Here is a 24,495-nt window from a genome sequence, read left to right as displayed (position 1 = left end):
CATCCGCAAATTGCCTGTATGGGAGAGGAAACCACAAAGTTTGCTGGATGGAGTGATAGCTTTTGCTAGTAGTGGTTTTGGTTATGTTTCCGCCACCGACGACTACAAATATGTTGCTTTAGCTAATGATATCGATTGCTCCACAAACACTATCAAGGGAACCAAGGCTGACATCTTCTCGTTGAGAACCAAGTCTTGGAAAAGAATTGAAGTCCCTCCCATCTTGTGCTATTACAACGAGCAATCGGGGATTCTATCAAATGAAGCACTCCATTGGATCACCTTGAATGGAGTGGATATCGAGATGGAGACAACTATCACCGCTTTTGATTTGGGAAAGGAGGAGTTCCGGCAAATGCCATTGCCTGTTTCTATAAACACTAGTTATGGCCGAAACAGAATGAGAGTTTTGGTTCTTTTAGGAGAATGCCTTTGTGTTTGGCATTCTAACAGATCTGATATTCAATTATGGGTCATGAGAGAGTATAATGTTCATGAATCTTGGAACTTGCTCTATTATTTTCGGACAGATGATTTGCCTGTGAATGTTGCGAATGTGAGACTAAAACCAGTTTTCGTGACAGAAAGTGGTACACTTGTGCTCAAAGTGTTCGATAAGAATGAGTTTTTAATCAGAATTGAATGCCACAAAAAAAAGAAGCCGGTTTGCAGCGACCAATATAGATTTGAGGAATTGGACATAGGTTCGTGGTCCTGTGACGCAATTCAATATGACCAAACCCTACTTTCGGCAGATATGTAAATGGTTATGGTGTTCGGTGAACCACATCACGGTAATGGAGCATGGATCGAGACTCGAAACAGCAAGAATTGGGGAGGAATGCTAAGTTATGTTTATTTTAGGAGAATACTACACACACACCGTCGGGCAACCCGTTAACTAACGGGTTGTTAACGGGTTGGCAGCCCATTAACACGTTAAGTTATCGGGCGGAAATAAATGGGTTTTTAGCGGGCTGTTAATGGGCGGTTAACGGGTCATGGGCTGAATTGCCAGGCCTACACACACATGCACATGTATGCTGAGTTATGTTTATTTTAATTTGGATGCTGAATTGAGTTTCAATCTTTCGATCTGTTTTGTTTTCCTGCCATTGTCTATTCTGTGTTTGTTTGTAACCGAGTAGCCAATATGCCAAAAACTATGAATTATGAAACCTTTCATTCCTATTAGTACCTCGATCATGAACATGAAACCAGTGCTCTGATCTTCTCGTTGTACATTCTGTAGTAGTTAACTCTGACGCATGATTTAAGTAAGCTCTACTTCTGTTCATTAATTATGTAATAGAACGGTAACTGTTTCTAATTTGTTAAATTCTGGGGGTTAGCCCGCAATACAACAAAAATTTTCATTTGTTCTTTAATTTGGCATGGGGTTTTCAAAGAGAACATGAAATGTTGAATTTCTGTAATTTATCTCCATAAACACGTCAAAGTGCTGGCCTTCAATTCGCAATAGCTAGGATCGGAGGGCAGCTCCTCATTGATGATTGGTGAGTAAATACCAAGACATTGCATGATGAAAGCCAAGAAAGATTTGATTTTATGAATTTTTGTTAGCTATGAGCTATCACTATCTTTGTCAGCGTATTTGGTATTTGGCAAGTTATATTGCAGCGGATCATGTCAATACTTTCAGTTTCCTTTCCCAATATGTTTTGGAGTTGTCCTAGTTGAATTAGGATTTACCTTTCCAAAATTGTTCCTGTGGTAATATTAGGTAGTACGAAGCCCTACACTAGTGATTTGCCTCTGAATGTTGCAAAGATGAGACTAAAACCAGTTTTCGTGACAGAAAGTGGCACACTTAATTGTGCTCAAAGTGTTTGACAAGAATGAATTTTTAATTAGAATTGAATGTCATAAAGAAAAGAAGCTGGTTTGCAGCGACCAATATACATATATTTGAGGATTTCGACACAGGTTTGTGGTGCAATTCAATATGATCAAACCCTACTGTCAGTAGCTATATGCATGGTTATGATTCTCCGATCCAGAACTCCCGACAATGGTGAGAGAAGAAGAACCAAAACAGAGCCCAAAAACTCAACCAAGAGAATCGAACCCAGTCGAGATCGGAAGTGGCCCAAGTGGGAACAGCTTGATGTTCAGTCCCATATTCAAATCGACGGCGGCCATGGCTGGTTGGGATGAAGAGTCTCTCCTGATCGCAAGCCTTGTTGTCGACGACACGCCGGAGCAAGATATAAAGCAGAAGAAACGATCTGTTTTCAGGTCCAAGACTCCACACACTACAAGAGAAAATAGCAAAAGCGAGGAATTTCATTATGACAACCTAAAATTCGTCGCAAAAGCTTGGCAAATACGAGGAAATTTCAGTTGTCGCACATAATCCCATCGGTGACAACCAATTTCTCGCATAAAGTAGGAATTTGTAAGAAATTGACAGTTGTCGCCCATATGATGTTATGCGACACCCAATTCCTCACAAAATATCAATTAAGCGACAATTTCTACCAATTGTCGGTTAATGTTTATGTGACAACTTTAACTTCCTCGCAAAAGATTAATTAAGTGACGACTTTTGTGAATTGTCGCTTGATGTTAATGTGACAACTAGATTTTTGTCACTGAATACTGATTTAGTGACCATTTCTGTGAATTGTCGGTTAATGATTATGTGACAACCTTACATTGCTCGCTAAAAATCACTTTGGCGACAACTTTATAGGGTTATCGCTTAATGTTTATGTGACAACTTGTATTTCCCCACTAAAAACTAATTAGGCGACGACTTCTGCTAGATGTCGGTTAATGTTTATGTGACAACCTTAACTTCCTCGCTGAAATCCAATTGGGTGACAATTTTTACGGGTTGTCAGTTAATGTTTATGTGGCAACTAAAACTTCCTCACCTAAGACCAATTGGGCGACAACTTCTATGAGTTGTCGGTTGATTTTTTTGTGACAACTTTAATTTTCTCCAAAAGGTCAATTGAGCGACAACTTCTATGGTTTGTCGGTTAATGTTTATGTGATAACTGAAACTTCCTTAGTGAAGACTGATTAGGCAACGACTTCTGTGAGTTGTCGGTTAATGTTTGTGTGGCAATTTTAATTTTCTTGCAAAAAACTAATTATGTGACGACTTCTATAGGTTGTCGCTTAATGTTTATGCGACAACTTGAACTTCCTCGCTGAAAGCCAATTACGTGACGATTTCTATGAGTTGTCGATTAATGTTTATGTGACAACTTTACTTTTCTAGCAAAAAACCAATTAGGCAACAATTTCTATTGGGTGTCGCTTAATGATTTTGTGACAACTTGAACTTCCTCGCCGAAAACCAATTAGGTGACGACTTGTAGGAATTTTCTTTTATTGTTTGTGAAAATATATATTAGAACTTCATCATATATTGTTTATACTTTCTTGTCGAGGTGAAATTTATCTTTCTTAGTTGAATTATATTACTTAGACAGCTTTCATTAGTTAATCTATTCCTTATTGGATTATGATTCTAATCCTAGTCAACTTTTATTTGTTATTTACTTCTCTATTTGATACAATACGATCCAATCCATCGAAGCTTATTGATAAATTTTGCCTCCCAGCTTTCTTTGACATCATGGTTCATTTAGCCATGCACTTGCCACGCAAGATTAAACTTGCTGGGTCAATAGGATACCGTTGGATATGTCCAATTGAGAGGTAATGCATATTATTTGTTTGGACTTATTTATATTTTCTACTGTGCATTCTAAACTAACTAACTAGTTTTAATTCGTAGGTTATTGAGAACATATAAAAATTATGTGAACAACAAAGCACTCTCTGAAGGTTCTATTGCTGAGGCTCATATCTCGTCCGAATCATTAGTATTTTGTTTATTATATCTTCGAGCTGTCGAGACAACCTTTAATCTACCAAAACGAAACCAATTGGGAAGTGAACCCAACGCAGGGGTTTCTGTATTTGCTCAAAGAGTACGTCTAACTGGAAAAAATGTAATGGTTGAGTTGTGAAAAATAGTAACAATAAATTTTGTTTTGTAGTGAGCATGTAGAAATCATGAAAGAAGAGAGTACTGAAAGCATAGACCAAAGACATATCGAAGAGCTTTAGACATTGTTTCTAAGTCATGCTAAGACATTATATGATCAGGGATTGATTTCTGAAGAGATTTTTCCTGAAGGAAAAAAGTGCGGCAAATAATCGACGGTGAATATAATAATGATGATTCTGTTCATGATGATCTTATGCTGGAGCATGACAGAGCTCCTAGTGAAGAAGAATTACTGCTCAATAGTGACATAAATAGTGGCTATAATTATGAGCCAAGTTAATTGAATTATAAGATAATCTATGTTGTTTGGTATTTTTGATGCTCAGATTCAATGAACAAAATTCATGAACTGAGTTTATATATTGTTTTCCAACTTTTTCTTTGTGTTCCATATTTTTTTTTTTTCAAAATTAGATAAGTGTAATAGAAAATATTAGGTGGCGTTCGGTAACATTTTCAAGTCATTTTTTTCATTTTATAAAATGAAAATGGCTTGAAAATGCGTTCGTTGGTCTGTTTTCAAAAATGCAGAAAATAATTTTTTATTTTACTCGTAAAACAGGAAAACGACAAATAGACGTTTTCACATTTTCATTCTCATATTTTAGAAAACACGGAGATATATTTTCCAAAAAAAAGAAAAAAAAAAGAATGTGCTCTCTTCTTCCATATTCTCACGTCGCTATCTTCTTCTCAGGTCTCTCTCTCATCTCTAGTCGCAATCTTCTCTCGTTTTTGAAAATTGTTTTCGAAATAAGCTACCGGACACATTTTCGGATCTCAAAAATCCAATCTTGTTTTCTCATTTTTATTTTCAAAATCGGTTTTTGAAAAATCATTTTTAAAAAACGTTACCGGACAAGCCCTTATTCTTTCACAAATGTAGAATAGTGCAATTAATTTTGTCTTTCTTTTAATATATGGTTGTGGTCATGTGTTTGATATGCTTGTTTTTCTTTTTCTCACTGTATTTTTTTTTTGTGAAAACGTGCTTTCTTCTTTGCTTTTTTTTTTGTCTACATATGGAAACTAATTATGTTTGTAATTCCATAGTTATGATTATTGTCTCTCTTTTTTTTTTTTCTTTTTTTTTAGAGAATCTCTCTCTCTTTTTTAGAACGTACTTTCTTTTACTATATATATGGAAATAAGTTACGGTTGTATGTCTATAATTATGATTATTATTTCCTTTGAATATCGATCATATATGAAAGTAATTATGATTCTGAAATTAATTATGATTATTATTTTTTTCTCTATATATGGAAATAAATTATAGTTGTAATTCTATAATTATGAGTATTAATGTTTCCTTTGATATATCGATCATGTATGAAACTAACTATCACTATTGTTTCCTTTGATAAATCTGTTATTTTTTTCTTCTTCTATTATCTGTAAATTCATTCAAAAACAAAAGAACCCAAAATGGAACAACTTCTTCTCGTTCTTATCTAAAAAAGGAGCAGAAATCTTTAAGTTATCATTCTCATTATTCTCTCACACAAGCGAGAAAAGTAGGTGGGATCTTGAGAGGAAAGAGAAGAGTCCTAGTTATGACTCTTCTTAACCCAAAAAGATGGAAGACAATATAAAGGGAATTTCTCTATTCTCTATTCTGTCGAATTACAATTCAAGGTGTTAAGAACCAAACCCAACAGTCAAAATGGTACGTTTTTTTCTCTAATTATCCGATTTGGATCTTTCTGTGCTTGATATGACGCTTCTATGTATCATTCCGATTTAGCGTTTAAAAATTTGATGAGACACATGGAATTATCTTTAATATCATGACAAAATACTTCTCCTTTGTTTATCTATGTGAAATTGTGATTATGGTAGATTTAGCGTTCAGAACTTTGATTGATCGAGGGGTGAGAAATGAATGGAGCTTATCTTCTATATCAGTTCATGTATGGATGCCTAATTAACTTATGAATGGAACTTTGATTGTCTGTTTTTTTTTTTTTGGTCTGTACCTTTGTGTAAATGTCTAGGTATGAGGCCGAGGGAGGATTGACAATGGCTATGTGATCAACTCTACACCAATCCAGAGTATATTGTACGTATTCTCTACACCTACATTTTTTTTTCTCCAAAATGTTTTTGTTATGTTTTTTCAATTTTATGCTTGGATTAAAAATCTTAGAGTATATATATTTGACTTCACATTATTTATGAAGGAAAAATACAACAAGAATTCAGTTAGCCGAAGAAACAAAAGAGTATGAATCGTGGGAGAGCTGTGCCTTTCATTTAACATGCCTTAAGGAGAGCCAAGAGATGAAGATAGTGTCAAACAATGCAGACAATTTGGAACATGAGGAATTTGATGAAGATGATGAATTTTGATACTTGGAGAAGTTTTGAGTAATAATTAGTTTAGGTTTTAGCTAGTCTTGGTAATCTATTTTTTTCCTTTTATATTAGCTATTATTATTTTCGGGTACAATATTTGTAGACTTTATTTGGTTTATGATTAATAATAAGTCTTCTAATATTATTATTTGTAGATAAATATTATTAATATTTTTTTAAATATAGAAATTAATTTAAAATTTTAAATAAATAACTAAATTAATTTGAGCAAGAAATATGTAGCTATTTGTTGCATTTTGCTTATTATTAAATGAGACAAACAACCTAACCTCGTCTATAATCGTTTGCAACAAACAATGATTTCTCGTGTAATTGAAAATGCGACGACCTTGGGTTGTCGCGACCAGTTGTCGCCTAATGTGTTTTACCGATTGTCAAAAGCGACGAAATTAAACAGTTGTTGCTTTTTTAACACGCGACACAATTAGCTCCTCGACGAAATTATATGAAACAAATAAGAAGTCTCGCATATAATTTTCTACAACAAATAAATATATGTCACATATTAATATATGCAACATAAATGAAACATCGCAGTTATTTTTTGCAACAAAAAAAAGTCTCGCATATAAATTTTTGATCAAACATATAAGCCTCGCATGCGGAATATGCAACGTAAACGAAGTCTCGCATATTACAAATTGTAACAAACATAAAGTCTCACATATAACCTTTTGTAACACACTTATGTGTCTCGCAAGATGTCATATGCGAGGAACAAATTGCATCGCTTATTGAAAATGCGACAAGCATCCAAGCCCAGCATATGGAATATGCAACGTAAACGAAGCCTCGTATATTAAAAATAGCAACAAATATAAAGTCTTGCATATAATTTTTAGTAACACACCTGTGTGTCTCATAATTTGTGATATGCGAGGAATCAAATACGTCGCACATTGAAAAAGCGATAACCATGTAATTTCGTCGCTTTTGACAATCAGTAAAACACATAAGGCGACAACTGATTGCGACAACCCAAAGTCGTCGCATTTTCAATTCAACGAGAAATTTAGACTTTTTACGATAACTTTGGGTTGTCGCCGATGACATTTTCTCTTGTAGTGACACACCAACTCATCGAGAAGAAAACGGAGAGTTGAGCAAAAGAGCCCGGTTTCGATCCCAGTAGCTGTTCTTGACCTTGATAATGAAGAAACTACAAAAGAGGAGAGTGTGAAAGAGAAGGTAGAGCCTGAAATTGTTGTTGTGAATGAAGAAAAGAATATAGGAGAAGATGAGAAGATGGGTGAGAGCTCTGGTGCTTCGTGCTCAAGCTCGAATCTTCCTTGCATGGATAAGCTTAGGGATGAGCTTTCTTGTGCTATCTGCTTGGAGATCTGCTTTGAACCCGGCCAGTACCACTCCTTGTGGACACAGTTTCTGTAAGAAATGCTTGCGATCGGCTGCGGATAAATGTGGGAAGAGGTGCCCCAAATGCAGGCAGCTAATGAGCAATGGAAGATCGATCTTGCACCGTGAACACGGTTCTATGGAACACGATTCAGCTTCTATTTCCGCAAGAAGTTGAAGCAAGGAAAGCGGCTGGAGCCTTGAGTAGTCGTGAAGAAGGTGAGCGGGAAATCCCCGATAAGGCCTTTACTAGTAGCAACTCGAGGAATCAAAGCAGAAGAGTATCTGGCAGTGATGTGGCTGTAAGGAGAAGCAGGGTAGTATTAAGCCAAGATGATGATGAGGACGAGCCTGCACCACTAGCTATAAGGTTACAGATGAGAGAAGCTGAGAATCAAAATCGAGAACTAGGCAGCTTGGGTCGACGGATATCATCAGGCAGAGAAATTAGGCATATAAAGGGTATCAAGCAGAGATGCAAGTCGGACGAGTAGTAGCTAGAAGGGTGCCAAACCAACATGAGGATGCTGCATTAGTGTAATACCCCGTCTTTTTATATATATGCTTTTTGAAACAAAATATAGTGGTTCCGGGTTTTTGGGCACTAAAATGAAGGGAAAGGTGCTTTTGTTGCATGGAGGAGGTCTAAAGAAACGATCGGCTCACTCTCTCACTCTCTGTCGCGGCCGAACCCAGAAAAGAAAAGAAAAACAGAGCAAGTGTTCTTCAAGCTTGTTCTTCCACCACAGGCCATCAAACGACACCGGACAACCTCCAGTAGATTCGCCTCAGCCTTGCGAAGCCACCTGTGGCAGTCTTGGGTCACGGATCAGCCGGGAACGGCGGCGAAGGGATAGAGTTCGTACGGCCCGATTTGGTTCCAAGAATGGTGACTCGAGCTACCGGCCACGAAACCTTCGCAAACTGCATCCACAGGTTCGCCTTGACCTTCTGAAGCTCCCAGAACCACCCTTTCACGGCGGCGCTGCCTCTGGAAGCGGCTGGAACTTGAACCCGGTTGCACCCGAAACCTTCGATCATGTATATCTCGAGTTGTGGAGCTTGATTTTGATTGATTCTTGAACCAGTGAGTTCGTCTTGATGTTATTAACAACTTTCCAGAAGGGATAGAGTCCTGAAGTTGCAGTTTTTACCTCGAACTAGGAGCTCGCCGGTTTCTGGGTTTTTTTTTTCCGGCCAACCCGACTGGTTTGAGGTATTTTCTATCCCTTCCGGTCATTTTCAGCTTACATGCTAGTTAGTAAAGTCATTAGGCTTGATGATACGAAGCAGAGCAGCCTGGCCCCGACACCATTGGTGGTGGTCGGCGGCGGCTCTGCCACTAACTCCGGCGGCCATTTCCGGCCACTTTCGGGGGTCACAAGGACAGTTTCTGTACATTTTTAGATTCTATACTTCGATACGATCATTTTGATATATTATACGCAATTTTTCGATATCGTATGATTTAGTTATGAATTTTACAATTTCGATCGTTCGATTTGTGATCTGTGAAGATCAGACCGTTAGATGGACTTGAAATTTTAATATGTTGATCGTATGACTGTCCCGATGACTTTGTGTGGTCACGGGCGAAGATCTGACCGTTGGATCTTCGTATAATTGTGATTTAGTAATTCGGAAGGCGATTCGTGAGAATCCGACCGTCGGATTTTCATGAAATTTTGTGGAGATGTTTATAAGGACGATTCAGGAAGATCCGACCGTTGGATGTTCGTGATATTTTTGGAGGATGATCCTAAGGGCGATCTGTGAGGATCCGACCGTTGGATCATCATATAATTTCGATCTGACCGTTGGATCGTCTTTATTTTAGAATCTGACCGTTGGATTGTAGTATTTGTGTGGTTTATGAGTTGTTGGCTAAGTAATGATCATATTGGATTTAGGTGATTGACGGTCTTCCTTGGTGAGCGGTTGTGGCGTGTTTTGTAAAATTGAAGACACAGCTGGATTAGAGGTGAGTAAACCTCACGTGGTTCATATTACGAACCGAGTACTTTTAATTAATTTATTTTGTTGTCATTGTGTGAAAATATTTATGGAATAAATATTTGTTTTAAATCATATGGACTTGATCAACTACGGTCCATAGGTAAGTAAAATTATTTCTATTATACAAAATGAATTTCATGATTTTCTTGTGTGAACTATAGTTGGTATTAGTGGTCATTCCTGAGTTGGTGATTACGTATATATATATTTACGTGATTATATATGGAATGGTATGACATGGAGATGTGTGATTTTATAATGATTTAATTGATGTGAAATCGAAAACGTGAATTACCATATTCACTTATGATAATAGTGTTTGGTCGAATTATATTGAAAATTCATGTATGACGTAGTATTGAGTGATGATATGATTGAGTACGGATTTGTGATTTTTGGAGTTGTATTTTGAGTACATATTACACAATATTAGTATGTATCATGGAATTATTAATTCTATTGTGTGGAAGAATACTGTTGTGCTCGATTTTGATTGAGTTTAGGGTCAACATAGTGACCAGTATGAGGGAATCGGATGCTCTAATTCTAGGTGGATGATGGGCTACGATTGGTTGAGTGTAAGAGATGCCACAACCCTTGTTGGGTGATGGGCTAAGTTGAGTATGTGTATCGGACGTTCTATGCTGATGAACTACGATAAATGCAAATTATATCGGATGCCACAACCAGGCCAGGTGATGGGCTACGATGCAGTAGAGCTCTAGTCTGTCAGTCACTGTATTTGTATAAATACGCTTTCGGGGTTTTTTTGAGAAGAAAGATGTGAGTTTAGACCCCGTATTAATCCTTGGTGATTTAGATCGAGTTGGTGATTTTAGTGACTGATTTTGGGGATTGTGGATTGCTTTGTGGGTATTGTGATTTGTGGATAGTGAAAATGTATTCCTTGTGGTTTTCCATGAATGGATTGATGTCTCTTTGCAGACGTAATACTGTTGAGTTTTTACTTGAACTGTAAGAATTGTAATTTAATAAAATCAACAGTTCTTTCTTGTTTACTCATACGGGCTGTCATGGCTTACCGGGTTTGGTGTTGTTGCATTCCCGGTACACGATTCATATTGTGTAGCGGGTAATCCTGTAGGTCAGGAGAATCAGGGCGGTGATCGTGCGGGTTAGAGTATTTGTTATAATTTTACAGCAATTGTAATAGTGAGATGAGTTAAGCTCATTTGAGCCTTGCAATTTGATTTGGTGAGAGTGTGTTGTAATAAATAACTTGAGAATGTGGTTTATTGTATCATTGAGAGGTGTGGAGTGTGGTTGTTTTTGAGAAAAAAAATTCAGGACGTTGGTTTGTAATAGTTATTATTTCATGTTTCGGATTTGAATTGTTTATTCAAAATTCGCGGCGTGACAATTAGTTCTGAGATTACAGAGGGAGGAGTTTATGGAGGCTTTGAGGGGAACCAGTGATCAATCAAGTGCCTCTCTTTCGTCTGCTAGAGCAAACCTGATAGCCATGGCATCTAGAGCCACTAATAACCGTGGTGCTGCAACCCGATTTATGTAGTCTAGTTTTCCCTTTGATTGGTGTACTGCTTTTCTTATGACTCTTTACTAGCATTGCTCAATCCTAGTGGTTACTAAATTTGTTGCATTAAAAAAAAATCTATATGAATGGTTATGGTGTTCGGTGAATGATGTGGATGGGGCATGGAGACTCGAACAGCAAGAATATCTCGTTTAATCCTTTTAATTGTAAACTGACTCTGATTATGTCTTGTCTAATCCTTTAAGGAAAATAAATCTTGAGATTATTCCTATTTGGACAAGTAATCTGAACTTATAAATAGGAGGCATCAGCATTAGCCAAGACATAATATATAAATCATCTAAACTATTAGCACACGAGTGTTGCTTGTTTGAGAGTGTTCAGACTTTGTCTAGCTTCTCTTTCTTGAGCGAGAACGCAACCACTTAGAACATTCTAGACATGGCTGACACCGGTGGCATTGGTTTAACCAAGAAGAAGGATGAGAATTTCGGAGAGTGGTATTCGGAGGTTGTTGTTCACGGTGAGATGATTGAGTACTACAACATCTCAGGATGTTATATTTTGAGGCCATGGACAATGGCAATATGGGAGACCATGCAAGCATTCTTCAATGCAGAAATAAAAAAAATGAAGATTAAAAATTGCTACTTTCCTTTGTTAGTCTCCCCTGCTGTTCTGGAAAAAGAGAAGGATCATATAGCGGAGTCAGAGGTTGCTTGGGTCACGAAGTATGGAAAATCTGATTTGAAAGTGCCTATTGCAGTCCGTCCAACGAGTGAGACTGTTATGTATCCTTATTACTCAGAGTGGATTAGGGGACACCGTGACTTACCATTGAAGTTAAATCAGTGGTGCAATGTAGTTCGATGGGAGTCTAGCAATCCCACTCCATTTATCAGGAGTCGGGAGTTTCTTTGGCAAGAAGGCCACACAGCTTTTGCAACAAAGGAAGAGGCAGATAAAGAGGTCCTTGAGATATTGGAACTGTACAGAAGGATATATGAAGAATATTTGGCAATTCCAGTTGTGAAGGGAAGAAAGAGTGAGAATGAGAAATTTGCTGGTGGTCTTTACACCACAAGTGTGGAGGCTTTTGTTCCAAATACTGGCCGCAGCGTACAAGGAGCCACTTCACATTGTCTGGGTCAAAACTTTGCTAAAATGTTCGACATTACTTATGAGAATGAAAAGGGAGAAAAAGCAATGATTTGGCAAAACTCTTGGGCTTATAGTACTCGAACGATTGGAGTGATGGTAATGGTGCATGGAGATGACAAAGGCTTGGTATTGCCACCAAAGGTAGCATCTATCCAGGTCATTGTGATTCCAGTGCCTTTCAAGGACGCTGATACACAAGCCATATTTGATGCCTGCTCGAAAACTGTGGAGGAGTTGAGTGAAGCTGGATTTCGTGTTGAGGCTGATTTGAGGGACAACTACTCGCCTGAATGGAAGCATTCACACTGGGAATTGAAAGGTGTTCCTCTAAGGATTGAAATTGGACTGAAGGATTTGGAGAAGAAACAAGTAGTCTGTGTTCGGCGTGACAACTCTGCGAAAGTGGACATTCCTATAGTCGACTTGGTCAAGGAAGTGAAAGACATGCTTGATAAAATTCAACAAAATCTCTTTGATGTTGCAAAACAAAAACGAGATGCTTCTGTCCAGGTTGCCGGAACATGGGATGAATTCACGGTAGCCTTGAGCAACAAGAAATTGATCCTGGCTCCTTGGTGTGATGAACAGGAAGTAGAAGAGGATGTCAAAGCGAGAACAAAGGGTGAAATTGGAGCAGCAATGTCACTCTGCTCTCCCTTTGACCAACCCCAACTCCCTGAAGGGACGCTTTGCTTTGCATCCGGAAAGCCAGCAAAAAAGTGGACCTACTGGGGGAGGAGCTACTAATTAAATCAATTTTGGAAACTCACTTCAGTGGTCAATTTCTGCAGTTTATATCATACAAATACAGAAGCTATATGTTTGTCATGTAGAAATTAAGATTTTGTTATCCTGTTGACCTGTTTCCACTTTCTTGTGATGATGTACGTGTTATCTAGGTACCAAGTACTTTTGGTTTTAATATGATTTTTAGTTTAAAACAACTTTCACAACAGATGCTACCACACTATTTGCATTCATCCGATACCGAGTTATTTTCATTTGGATGCTCCGCGTTTGATGCTGATTTGAGTTTGAAACCTTATTCTCTTGGTTGTTACTCTCTTATTTTGATACTCCTCATTTAAAGTTGATCACAAGGACAGTGCTCTGCTGTTCTGGTACATTATGTATTATTGAACAGTCAACTCTGATGCATGAGGATTTAAATAGCTCTGTTTTTTTTTTTTTTTCTCAAGCTATATATATAGCTCAATTTCGTAAATATATGGGCTAATCCCCGATCCAAGACAAAATTTTCAATTTTTTTTTTTCCACATGGCATGGGGAGATTCAAAGAGAACATGAAATGTTGAATTGCCTTGATATACCTTCAGAAAGACGCCAAAGATTGATGAGCTGAAGTGTAAGCCTTCAATTCACACTAATTAGGAGGGCATCTCCTCCTGTCATGTGTTAAAAAATTAAGCTTGATTGCTTTGCTTGCTTCTTAATCTTGAATATAAATCAGAGTAAGAAAAAACGTAACTCGAACGAATCAAATCCAGAAGATGAACCTTCACAGATAGTACACAATCTAAAATGAAGAACAATAGCTTGATCTTGAATCAACATATTACATTGTGAGGATCAAGTCAAGAAGTAAATGATGCAACACTTTGGCAACTCAAAGAGCTCTGGCAATTCCTCTGTCATAAAGTATGATTTCCAAGATCATCCATCAATATTTATACATGGTGAATGAAACGTGAAATTTAATATATGAAAACATATGCAGTAGGTACACCCATGAACTTTTTACATAAAAATCTTATATAAGATTGTTTGATTTAGCATAGTCTAATAGAGTTGAAAACAAACAAAGTATGATGGACCTGAACAAAACAATGACATATGATTCTATGAAGCCTGCATATTTCCAATATAGATGAATCAGTTTCACCAAATCCATTTTCTTCACTAGCTCCAACTCTCTCTCTACCTACAGTAAAAAACAAAGGAGGGAAAACAATATTAAGGCAAATCCTATAAAATTTAGAGGTGCAAGAAAGATTAGCAAAGAAAGGGATAGCAGCATAAAAAACTCACCTAAAAATGATGTTATCCCCACTATTTGAACTGCAAAAATTATAATATAACACAGACGCATTTGTTCTGCTTCGGTTCACTTGTCATTTTCTTTTCTGCTATAGTCAAAGGATACACATTAAACTATAGATCATGTAGAAGAATTAAAGAAAATAATAATCTCTACTAGTTAACAGATGATTCCAAGTGGCGTTTGAAAGGGTGGTTGGATGATGCAGGCTTTCTATTGGTGCTATGTAGTGCTATTACTACATAGGAGGTAGTCAGGTACTCAATTATAAAAGTGCAGGCTTAACATAAGGTGTTTTGAGATTTGCAAGAATTTTTTATCTTGACTTTTTCTATTTCCCTCAAATACATACATAGAAGTTATAGAACCAGTATACAAAAGTGATGTCTCTGCCAAAATAAACAAATTGAAAAGAGACCATCTTCTTTGAGACCAGAGAAAAATTCTCTTCTGTACATGGCAAAATTTGGTAATAGTTTTCCATAATTCTCAGAATATACTCGTACCTTTCTCCGAAGAAGGTGGTTGAACAACGACATGCATAGTTGTAGGAACATCGCATATTGGGCTTCGGCACTCCCCAACTGTTCTGTTGTTCTCCAATATCTTTCCTGCACTTATCAGCTTGACATCTTTAACAGTCCTTGGACCATTCTCCTTGTCTGTCCAAACAGAAAATTTTGCGTAATTAGATGAAATATGTTAAATGAGTAACAAGAATTCATGCATGAGAACGAACACAGAGGAGAAATCTTCCGATGGGTATTAAGAAAGTTTAAAGAGCATGGAAAACATGAGACTTAAAGATTTTGTAGTTTTAATACTTTGTGCCATGTAATGCTTGTATGCCATGATCAATGTTACCGGCCATAATTGTCCCAGATAACAAATGCAAGTGAAGGAAAAGACTAAGACGGTTAACTTCTCTGTCATACAGAAATCATTTCAGTTCAATTAGATTTTAAGTTTTGAAAAGGCTGCCTCTACAAGGATATACACGTGTCCTTGATTAGTAGCGCAGGTAACAAACAAAGCATCAGTGTGCACTTCAGCACTGACATTGTTGCTCAAGTGAAAGCTGTGCTTCTGAGAAACTCAAATGGAACTGGAACAACCTTAAATTCACGACAACTAACTTCTACTTCCAAATTTCCCTAAAGGAAGCCTGAGAAGAATTGTATATACACTTTAAAACACAAAAGACTTGAAATGCTGCCACTCTCCATCACAATGGTGGAATTCTAAGAACGTAAAAGGGTTCTCAAGGATAATATATACGTCATGCAGTCAATCATGCATTTCCAACAAAACAGCACACCTGATGCTAACAAAAGTGGAAGTGTAACCGCAATAGCAATGTACCCTGTTCATATATCAAGTGTTGATAAGACCATCGCATAGAGACAATTACTAGATTTTTCGGTGTAGTACTGGTTAAAGTACAAATATTCAGAAAACAAATCGAGGATAACATGAACCATAATCTGATGTGAACTATTCCAATTCCAATCCTGAATCCTTTACCCCTAAGCTTGCTGAGATTTGATTCATTTCGTAATTAAACACCAAAAACACCAAGAATATAATTATTGCTTTTAAGCTAACAAGAAAAGAATACAAAACCAACCTTTAGGCCATTGCGCAAGAATACTTTCTTTCAAGGTCGAAACACTTGTAGCAGCAGGAAAGCTTTTGGGGCCAATATCTGATCCATCACTCAACCGAAACTTGATTTCCAATTGGTCTTGCACTCCAGCCATCTTCAACCGATTTCAAAACGGTTCAAGATTTCTCCTTCTTCTACTTGTTCAAACGAATTAAAACCCCTCAATTTATTGGAGTCTTTTCTACAAAGCAATGAATACACTAAATTCAAATTCAACGCGTTTCAAGATTCCCTTAGAAAGAATACAACAAATAAGGAAACACCATAATACAAAAAAGCATGGAAATAAAGAACACAATCACACCAAAACTCATGCAGAAGGAAAATCAGTAACAGCTACAATTTAGCTGTGAAATTTAAAAGCATCCATGGAAAACCACCGAAAGCTTTCAAATGGGTGTTGCTAGAATCCAATAAAGACGACGACTTTCTCATCCAAAGCAAAACTGAAAGAAAAAAAAAATGGTGGGTCGTCTCACACAGCTATGATTAAGCTGTGAAACATCAGCATCCATGAAATCAGCAAACTTTTTCAAATGGGTGTTACCAGAATCCAATAAAGACGACGACTTTCCCAACTGGGTCAAGCACAAAACAAAGCAAACACCGAAAAGAAATGGAATTCACAACTGGGTTTTCTTACTTGGCTGCGATACTGATCTGGGTCTCGCTCAAAGTTGGGGGAGAGGGTTCAGAAAACCAAGCGATGATGATGAAGATGAAGTCGATTTGGGTTTTAATTAATTAATGAAGAAGACGAAAAAATAAGCAAGCTGTAGTAATAGAAGGCTGTTTCGGAGTTTTCAAAGTCTTCTAAATCCGTGGTCAAATGACTCCATTCTTTCTTGCCTTCTCCTTCCAATCTCCCAAGGCTTATGGAAATGGACACATTTTCCTCGCTTATTATATAAATATGTGACCCTTCGCCTTTTGGCAGCTTCCAATATTGGCTTTCTATTTTTCCTCCTTTGGGGTTTAAATTCCAATACCAAATTGAATGCCAATACCAAATGGTGCCAATAGAGTAAATCCGATGCTATCACCGACCTACTATATATGTGCTTGAATTTATTCTAGAACTATTATGAAATTCTATGAGACCCTATTCCTTCTTTGTGGGTTACTCTTTTTTATCTTTAGAGCCAAAGTAATAAAAGAAAAGGGAAAGTGAAAAAGATAGAAATGGTGAAAGAGCAGAATGGACCGGCCGCCCAAATATTGAAGAGGGTAGTGGACAGAGGGAGAATGGTCGTTGTCTCCTCTATCTGTCAATAATATATTTATTTTAAGTTTTTTCTTTATAAAATGAATATACTTTTATGAAGAAAAAAGTATTCTGATGTAGATATTAATTTATGAGATTCAACGTGTTTTACTGTCATAAATTTGTCAAATTACAATGCTCATTAATTTAGATTTTCATTTATAAAACAACAAATGAAATTACTTATTAAATGATGTTAGCCGTTACATCCCACCAAATGAAATTAAACGCGTTCATTTCTTGATACTAGTCCCCAAATAAGATTCAACGCATTCATTTCTTGATACAATGAGGACTAGTGTTTCACCATTCAAGTTACATCCCACCAAATGAAATTAAACGTGTTCATTTCTTGATACTAGTCCCCAAATAAGATTCAACGCATTCATTTCTTGATACAATGAGGACTAGTGTTTCACCATTCAAGTTTCGAGTTTCGCTTTCGTACCATTTCACAGTATCTTATGAAATGTATATGTTAGCTGTGAGACTCTTAGCAAACAACCATTACTTAGGTCTTGCTGGTGAAGGCCGCCAAGAATGAATGTTTGGTACAAGCTCGTACATTCCTTTCAGCAGAACACTGTCAGAAAATAAATCGAATGTACAAAGGGGTGTATGATTGGGTAGGTGGGCAGCTGAGGCCATCATGACATATATATATATTGTCTTCCATTTTAACCTTTCACCTTTGGAATAATCAATTAGTTGTTGATACAAATCCAACCAAGTGCCACTAAATGATGCGTTAAACCATTCATTAACTATACTATACCCAACATGATTTTATTTAAAGGAAAGCAAACTGCCAAAAGGGTACGATCAAATGTGGGTCAATACCCTTTTGTTAATTTGGAAAGTGCCATACACATTGAAATATCGGAACTACCGAATTTGGTCGACCAAATCAAATTTGTGAAGATGTGGGTTGCTTAATTGTCATCATCAACTAGCAAGAATCTTATATAATTAATAAAACAAAATAGTTTTGTTCTGGGGAATCTGGGATTAGCATATTGAAAAACAAAAAGAAATTGGCCGTTGGCTATATTTTCCGACTATTGAATAAGACCTGCCATTATAGACCTTTTTGGCCACTTGACAAAGGTTGAAACTTTGAAGCCTCCAGGCTTATACTAATCACTCGATCTTCAAGATGACCGACATGTAATTGCAAGAACCTGCTATAGCTAATCAGCCTCGATTTTCCTTTAACATCAAGATTTAATAACTTGCACCGCAAGAATTTAGAAATATCAAGAACCAAGTATAAGAATCTGGGAAAAAGAATTTATCTGCACATTTAAATGTCTCTTGTGAACAGTACATAAACAAATACTGATATATGACCTAAAAATAGCTCCCCAATTCAATGGGAACTGTAACAGAGCAATCTCCATGACCTACTCCTAAGTTCAACATCATGATATCAAATAAAGAGGGAGGAAATGGGTCCTAACAAAAATGAAGGCAGCAAAAGATTTGGTAAAAAAAAAAAAATTGAAAGTGAAAAACATATCTGGGCTAATGGGAGAGAGCCTCACAGAAGACCTGTCCTAGTCTTTCTCTTCCCTACACCAACCGTATGATGGTATGAATAGACGCTTGATCTTCTGAATTTCACTTTATTCTGATATATGTGATAAGAAATCAAGCAAAACCCCCTTTCCAGGAAGACCAATAATACTATCCTTCCAACCAAAAAATGCGGGCAGATTGCTATGTTACAGAACGAAAGAATGAATCTCATGCAGTGAGATCGATGCTGGTCATTGTCTGCAGAATTGAAGGTATGATAGTGATTCTGGAACTGGGAAGTTTTACCTATAAGTGAATTTTCTGTTTGTCTTCTCAAATAGATCTCGAAAATCTTCGAGCTGCAAAAAACTTCATGAATTCTGTATCAACGGCATCATTTCCGGTCATATCTCTCCTGTTTTTAAGCTTCTCCAGATGCTCAACTATGACTCCAAGATGTGGCAGTTCCTAACAAAATCATTGGAGTAATTGACGTATTTGGTCCAGAATGGCCGAAGATGATCAAAGCCAATCTGCAACCAGGGTTTTGACTGACCATTATAGTGGATAACTGCAGCCTTCTCAACCTTTTCAATATTGGTGTTATTTTGATAACCCAATCCAAGCATGTGCCATGATGGATCAATTGAGTGAACATGACCTCTAAATGCAATTAAAGCTGGTGGTAGGGTTCCAAGCTTCCATATCGTGAGGTTTGACTTCAGATTCTGCATAGGAAACCCAAAAAATGTAAATTGCAGCTATAAATACTTAATGCGCCAAATATTGATTTGCGCATGTGGAAACTTGCAATTGAACATGACCTCAGGAACGAGATGAACAAAAACACAAAATGTGTGGGAGAAGCTTGAATACTTCAATTTTACCTCTTTCAGCCAGGAATGATAAGTCTCTCTTATATTTGTCTTTCTCCAGGCACTAAGATCAAAGATATTCATCCCATAAGCCCATGCACATTCTTCAGGGTCCAAATTCTTTGCTACGAGGGGATGGGAAAAATTGAAGTAGTTCCTGAATCGCTTGGACATTACCCACTCATCTTCACCTTTACAAGTTTCAACAGCTCCATTGACCTTTCCCCCAAGGTCAATGTCCCAAAGTGGCGATAAATCTCGCTGAATCACAACATCATCATCTAGGAAAACCACCTTGTCAAGATTCGGGAAGAGCTGTCCAATATACATGGTTAGCACACTTACCTTTTACATTATTAAAGTAAACGAAAATCTTCTATAGATTACAAAATAAGCATTGCTATCAAGTCCCAGAAGAAATAACCCCAATTGCTTAACTAACTGCCCCACCACAGCCACATACACAGCAAAAATAGCTAATTAATCATAAAGAATAAGTTTCTTTTTTATAAAGCACCGTTATAAGGAATGCTACTAACATGAATCGTTTCCCATCATTGTTGTCTAACTGTGACAAAGGGTACACTATTAAAAAATTTCTAAGCTTAAATATTTCTATATTTATCTTGTAAATGAACTTGTCCTGAGAGTGGGAGCATTTTGATCTGACATTTACCCAAAACAGAAACTTCTTCATTACCAAGCATCATCTATTTATGATTTTATTCCATACTAAAAAAAATTCCAAAATCTCAAGGACCAATATAGGGGAGAGTTACCTCAGGTAAATATATGCGAAGATGGTTGAGTAAGGATATGTATTTGGGACTTCTAGCCTGCAATTTTGATGCGAAAGTTCGTGGAGTTGTAGCACTGAGATTGGCCCCAGCAAGATGATTCCCATGGTAATAATCCCTGATCCCATTTTGATTTTCAACAGCTTCAAGGACTGGAACATTTTCTCTTGTTAACCAATCAAACTGGTGGACACCTTTCACTTCAACAATAGCAGGGGAGACAGGGTTTAGTGCAAACCATGAGTGCATGCCAGCGTAAGTTTTCTTGTCAGTAATGACATGGAAGACTATCTTTTCAGGTTTGAGAGATGTCTGGACAGCAGATGCAACAACAACTGAAGCAGCCAAGATGTTATCAGTTGATAGGATAAAGTGGTGGTAAGAGTTGTCAGAGAGTAATGGAAGTAACTCTGGAGGAGGCAATTGCTTCCTGGCATGAGCATTGGATGAATATTCATCAGTCAAACGCAAAGACAGACAGTGGATGCCTTTGGGTACAGAACTTGCCGCAAAGTGTTTGTTCATCAGCTCTGAAAACTTAGACTCTCTGATTTCCTTTTCAAAATTCTCCATCTACACAAAAAATAAAAAAGCTCAGCATTATTGTTAAAAGGTGACAACAATTGGATAAAATTCAATCTTTAAGGGTAAATTCAATTTCTTTTAGGGGTGGAGTGTAGATTGAGTTTGATGGTGCCCCCTCTCTCTCTTTCATGCACACACCACACACACATACCACCCTGGCCACCAACCTCCCTTAAATAGTGAGATGTGACATAATATGATAAAAGATCTAACACAACCACTCCCACTCTGGAAAGAAATAATGTAAAATAAAGAAACATGCGAATAGTAACATACCATGGCTCTTAGCATGAAAGCAAAGGTCCTTGCATCATACTGGTTGTTCTTCATCTCAGAAACAAGTTTATTAAATGAATTTGGCAGCTTTAGACCAGCTGGGATTTCTTCAGTGTTCACTTGGTTGAGAATCTTGTAAAAGTCTCTAACCAGTCTCTGCAGTACCCCCAGAGAAATGCAAGTTAGATAATATGACAAGGGACTGGTTTATTAAAATTAAAACTCCAAAATACCGTGATTTACATTTTTTATAGAGAAAAAAAAATACAGCGTTTGGGTAAGAAAGTCAATTACCCCTGAATCATCAACCCTACCAAGAAGCCTTGGTCCCAAGCGCCTACCTAAACAATCTGAAATGGGGGAGTAAAGCAACAATGAAATCACAAGTTCAATATCAAAGTGCTGCGTAAAATATACCACATGCAATCAGCATGCATAGAAAGGCAAACACAAGGTTTACAGTATAAAAAAGATAGATAAAGGCGCTCATCAAACCAGGAAATATGCAAGTATATATGGTTGAAATACCAAAAAACAAGAGGAAAAAAAAAACACTATGAAGAACCTATAATTCAGAACTAATGTATTTTTTATCAGGGATACCTATCCTATTCCAGTAGGGTGTCAACAATGTCAGCCCTTCTGTTTTAATTTTAGTCTAGGTATACGAAGCAGTAAATGTTGATCGTACTCCAAATCAGTTGCTTTAGATGTATTTTGAAAAGAGAAAAACCAAGGAAGATAGCATAACTGGAAATAGTCCAGCCATTAGCTCTAATAGTAGTTTAAAAGAAAACAATCAACAAAACGAAGCCATTAATCCCATCACCCAACAAACCTAAATTTGAACAAACATATCAAGACCTGGAAAACAGCAATTACAACCAATGTACCAGAGATCATAACGGAACAGTTCAAACACTGAATTTTAAACATCCATTCAACAAATGAAACTAGTGATTCGACCATCGTAAAGTATTCACTACAACTTGTTTGCTGTACCGACAGAAAATCTTTCACATTCCACCAGTCAACAGAATCACACCGACGAAGGATTGATTCAATTAAATCTAACCAAATATGAGATACGAAGCAAATAGCTTATTATGTATTCAACCACATAATGTGTAAACCCAATAATTGGAATTAGATTTAGGTGTGAATCGAATAGACCCAGTTAACAAAATCCAATAGGTTCATCAAATCAAGCCTAACATCAAAACAAGCAACACGAGATCCAACAAACACAATCATACACAAACCAATTCAACCAAACAGAACCATGAAAAACTAAAAGCTGGGATCAATACAACAGCAAATTGGGGATTCAAAAAAAGCTCGAAAAATCGAAAAGAAAAAAAAAAAAAGGAGTACCAAATGAGGAGCACTTGTTGACACCTTCAAGAGTAACAACAGCAGTGAGAATGAAGACAAAGGGCAACAAGAAAGCGAGGACTAGAATGGTGTGGAAGACTGTTCTATAAGAGATGTGACGAGCTGCGACCTTGATCTTCATCAAGTCAATAAACCCATTGCTGCTCGAGATCGTTATGCTTCTCATGCTCGGCGAGAAGTGAAGCTGCATCGTCGTCTATGCAGCCCCAACAACTCCTTTTTGTTCTTCTTGTTCAAATCCCTATCACAACCACCCCAGCTTTTTGTCAATGCCACCCATGCCCTCACCATTAGATCCAAACCCACCAGCCCCAATACCCCAATTGCCTAAATCGAATTCAGATCTAGTTCCACGCCTCGAATCTCTGCTTCTTCTTCTTCTGGGTCTTCTCAGAGACCGCATTGGAGATTCAAAGACTCAAACTTTTCTTCGCTTCTCGTCCCCTTTTCCCTTAATTTATCTCCTATTTCAGCCAAGCTATCAATTTGGGTTTCTGGGTCGGCAAACCATGGATCAAAGATCAAAACTTTGGGAGAGATGAGAGAGAGAGAGAGAGAGAGAGAGAGAGAGAGAGAGGGGAGGGAGGAGAAGAGAGAATGAAGAAGGAAGAGAGAGAAAAAAGTTGGGTTTTTTTGATTTTTTGTTTTTGTGAGGACCTCTTTGATTGGTTGATCAGTCCGATCTAATTTCGTTTTCCCGGAAAATTAATTAAATTTTAATTTTCTAATTTTTTTTTTTTTTTTAAAGTCAAAACTCCAAACCGTGTTGTAGGGGAAGTTTGACCTGTGAGATGGATTTAGACCTAAATTTAGAATGACCAAATTTAGGCAACTGATGAACCTTCTTGTGGCCCTTGGGGTAATGGGTGTGGTTAAATTTAGTTGAGAGGTAATTCGTTGGGTAAAATAGTGAATGTAAAAGTTACGGGCCAAATAGTGAAGGTAAAAGTTAGTGGGCATATTTGGACAAGTGTGGGATTGGGATTGGGATTGGGATTGGGATTGGGATTGGGATTGTAGTATAAACTATAAAGATGCACTTGTGGAAACCATGAGGTTGATGGAAAGAGTAGTAGGGTAGGGGATCTCGTGTTGCACAAAACAAAGCATTTTCCATGCTTTCTTTGGGCACAAGAATGAAATTGATGCTAGATTGGGAATTCAAAGCTTGATAGGAGATTTGGTTATTATACCCTTTTCTCCAAAGTCATTACTTGGGGATCTCAAGTCCTTTTTTTGGTTAAATGTTGGAGATCTCAGGTCTTTGTTTAGTTTGGGAATAAGGCCTTTTCTTAGTTAAATGTTGCATATGATTAAGAAATCGGATACATAGATCATATAACTAAACAATTTTAATGAGACATTTTATGTTTTTGGTGCTAACAGATTGGAAAAATGCTACACCTCTCATGACACTCTAATTTCAATGAATCCGTTTATTTATATTGCGAAAGTCTTTTTATTTTCTTGGGTTATTATAGTGTTGTGAGTGTTTAAAGAACATATACACTCCCTAGGTCTAAATAACACTAATGTATAACATGTACGAAGCAAGAATACTGTTATTGTTAAGTTAATAATAAG

General features: G+C 37.2%; 3 protein-coding genes and 1 long non-coding RNA gene across 12 annotated transcripts; 2 read left to right on the top strand and 2 right to left on the bottom strand.

Annotated features, from left to right (window-relative positions):
• The first annotated feature begins 8,410 nt into the window (after positions 1-8,410).
• LOC121051866 lies at positions 8,411-11,620 on the top strand. The gene is made up of 3 exons (XR_005807267.1): positions 8,411-8,999; positions 9,694-9,764; positions 10,890-11,620. It is a non-coding gene; the product is annotated as an uncharacterized LOC121051866 (long non-coding RNA).
• Positions 11,621-11,738: 118 nt separating this feature from the next.
• On the top strand, positions 11,739-13,223 carry LOC112189264 (proline--tRNA ligase, cytoplasmic). Its single transcript, XM_024328556.2, has one exon. It carries the CDS (start codon positions 11,757-11,759, stop codon positions 13,221-13,223), a length of 1,467 nt encoding a protein of 488 aa, XP_024184324.1. The 5' UTR covers positions 11,739-11,756.
• A 786-nt stretch (positions 13,224-14,009) lies between these two features.
• Positions 14,010-17,136, bottom strand: LOC112190570 (membrane-anchored ubiquitin-fold protein 2). Of its 8 annotated transcripts, XM_024330011.2 has the most exons (6): positions 16,845-17,136; positions 16,506-16,647; positions 16,163-16,382; positions 15,042-15,197; positions 14,526-14,623; positions 14,034-14,418 (listed from the first exon to the last, which is right to left on the bottom strand). In XM_024330011.2, the coding sequence occupies exons 3-5, from the start codon at positions 16,293-16,295 to the stop codon at positions 14,565-14,567; spliced, it is 348 nt and encodes a 115-aa protein (XP_024185779.1). In that variant the 5' UTR covers positions 16,296-16,382; positions 16,506-16,647; positions 16,845-17,136; the 3' UTR covers positions 14,034-14,418; positions 14,526-14,564. The 8 variants fall into 8 exon arrangements, with proteins under 8 accessions (XP_040369062.1, XP_040369061.1, XP_040369064.1 ...); XM_040513128.1 differs by lacking the exons at positions 16,163-16,382; positions 16,506-16,647; positions 16,845-17,136 and adding exons at positions 15,367-15,461; positions 15,854-16,101 and having other exon boundaries at positions 14,010-14,421; XM_040513127.1 differs by lacking the exons at positions 16,163-16,382; positions 16,506-16,647; positions 16,845-17,136 and adding exons at positions 15,367-15,461; positions 15,854-16,099 and having other exon boundaries at positions 14,010-14,418.
• A 1,599-nt stretch (positions 17,137-18,735) lies between these two features.
• LOC112186890 (probable galacturonosyltransferase 14) lies at positions 18,736-23,540 on the bottom strand. Of its 2 annotated transcripts, none has more exons than XM_024325447.2 (6): positions 22,915-23,540; positions 21,811-21,866; positions 21,517-21,672; positions 20,638-21,228; positions 19,871-20,173; positions 18,736-19,711 (listed from the first exon to the last, which is right to left on the bottom strand). In XM_024325447.2, the coding sequence occupies exons 1-6, from the start codon at positions 23,099-23,101 to the stop codon at positions 19,427-19,429; spliced, it is 1,578 nt and encodes a 525-aa protein (XP_024181215.1). In that variant the 5' UTR covers positions 23,102-23,540; the 3' UTR covers positions 18,736-19,426. The 2 variants fall into 2 exon arrangements, with proteins under 2 accessions (XP_024181215.1, XP_024181214.1); XM_024325446.2 differs by having other exon boundaries at positions 22,891-23,539.
• Between the last annotated feature and the right edge of the window lie 955 nt (positions 23,541-24,495).

The sequence above is a fragment of the Rosa chinensis genome, chromosome 2 (assembly GCF_002994745.2).
Source record: "Rosa chinensis cultivar Old Blush chromosome 2, RchiOBHm-V2, whole genome shotgun sequence".
Taxonomy (NCBI): domain Eukaryota; kingdom Viridiplantae; phylum Streptophyta; class Magnoliopsida; order Rosales; family Rosaceae; genus Rosa; species Rosa chinensis.
Note: the sequence above shows the minus strand (reverse complement) of the source record. Positions and strands in the feature narration are given on the sequence as shown.

Excerpts from the sequence above, each read along its gene's own strand:
- LOC112189264 (XM_024328556.2), top strand. The coding sequence starts at position 11,757 with ATGGCTGACACCGGTGGCATTGGTTTAACCAAGAAGAAGGATGAGAAT.
- LOC112190570 (XM_040513128.1), bottom strand. The coding sequence starts at position 15,906 with ATGAACAGGGTACATTGCTATTGCGGTTACACTTCCACTTTTGTTAGC. Across the intron at positions 15,462-15,853 it reads TCCACTTTTGTTAGCATCAG|AGAAGTTAACCGTCTTAGTC; the intron begins GTGTGCTGTTTT and ends TCTGTATGACAG. Across the intron at positions 14,624-15,041 it reads ACCACCTTCTTCGGAGAAAG|CAGAAAAGAAAATGACAAGT; the intron begins GTACGAGTATAT and ends CTTTGACTATAG.
- LOC112186890 (XM_024325446.2), bottom strand. The coding sequence starts at position 23,101 with ATGCAGCTTCACTTCTCGCCGAGCATGAGAAGCATAACGATCTCGAGC. Across the intron at positions 21,867-22,890 it reads CAACAAGTGCTCCTCATTTG|ATTGTTTAGGTAGGCGCTTG; the intron begins GTACTCCTTTTT and ends CCCCCATTTCAG. Across the intron at positions 19,712-19,870 it reads ATCATTCCTGGCTGAAAGAG|AATCTGAAGTCAAACCTCAC; the intron begins GTAAAATTGAAG and ends TTTCCTATGCAG.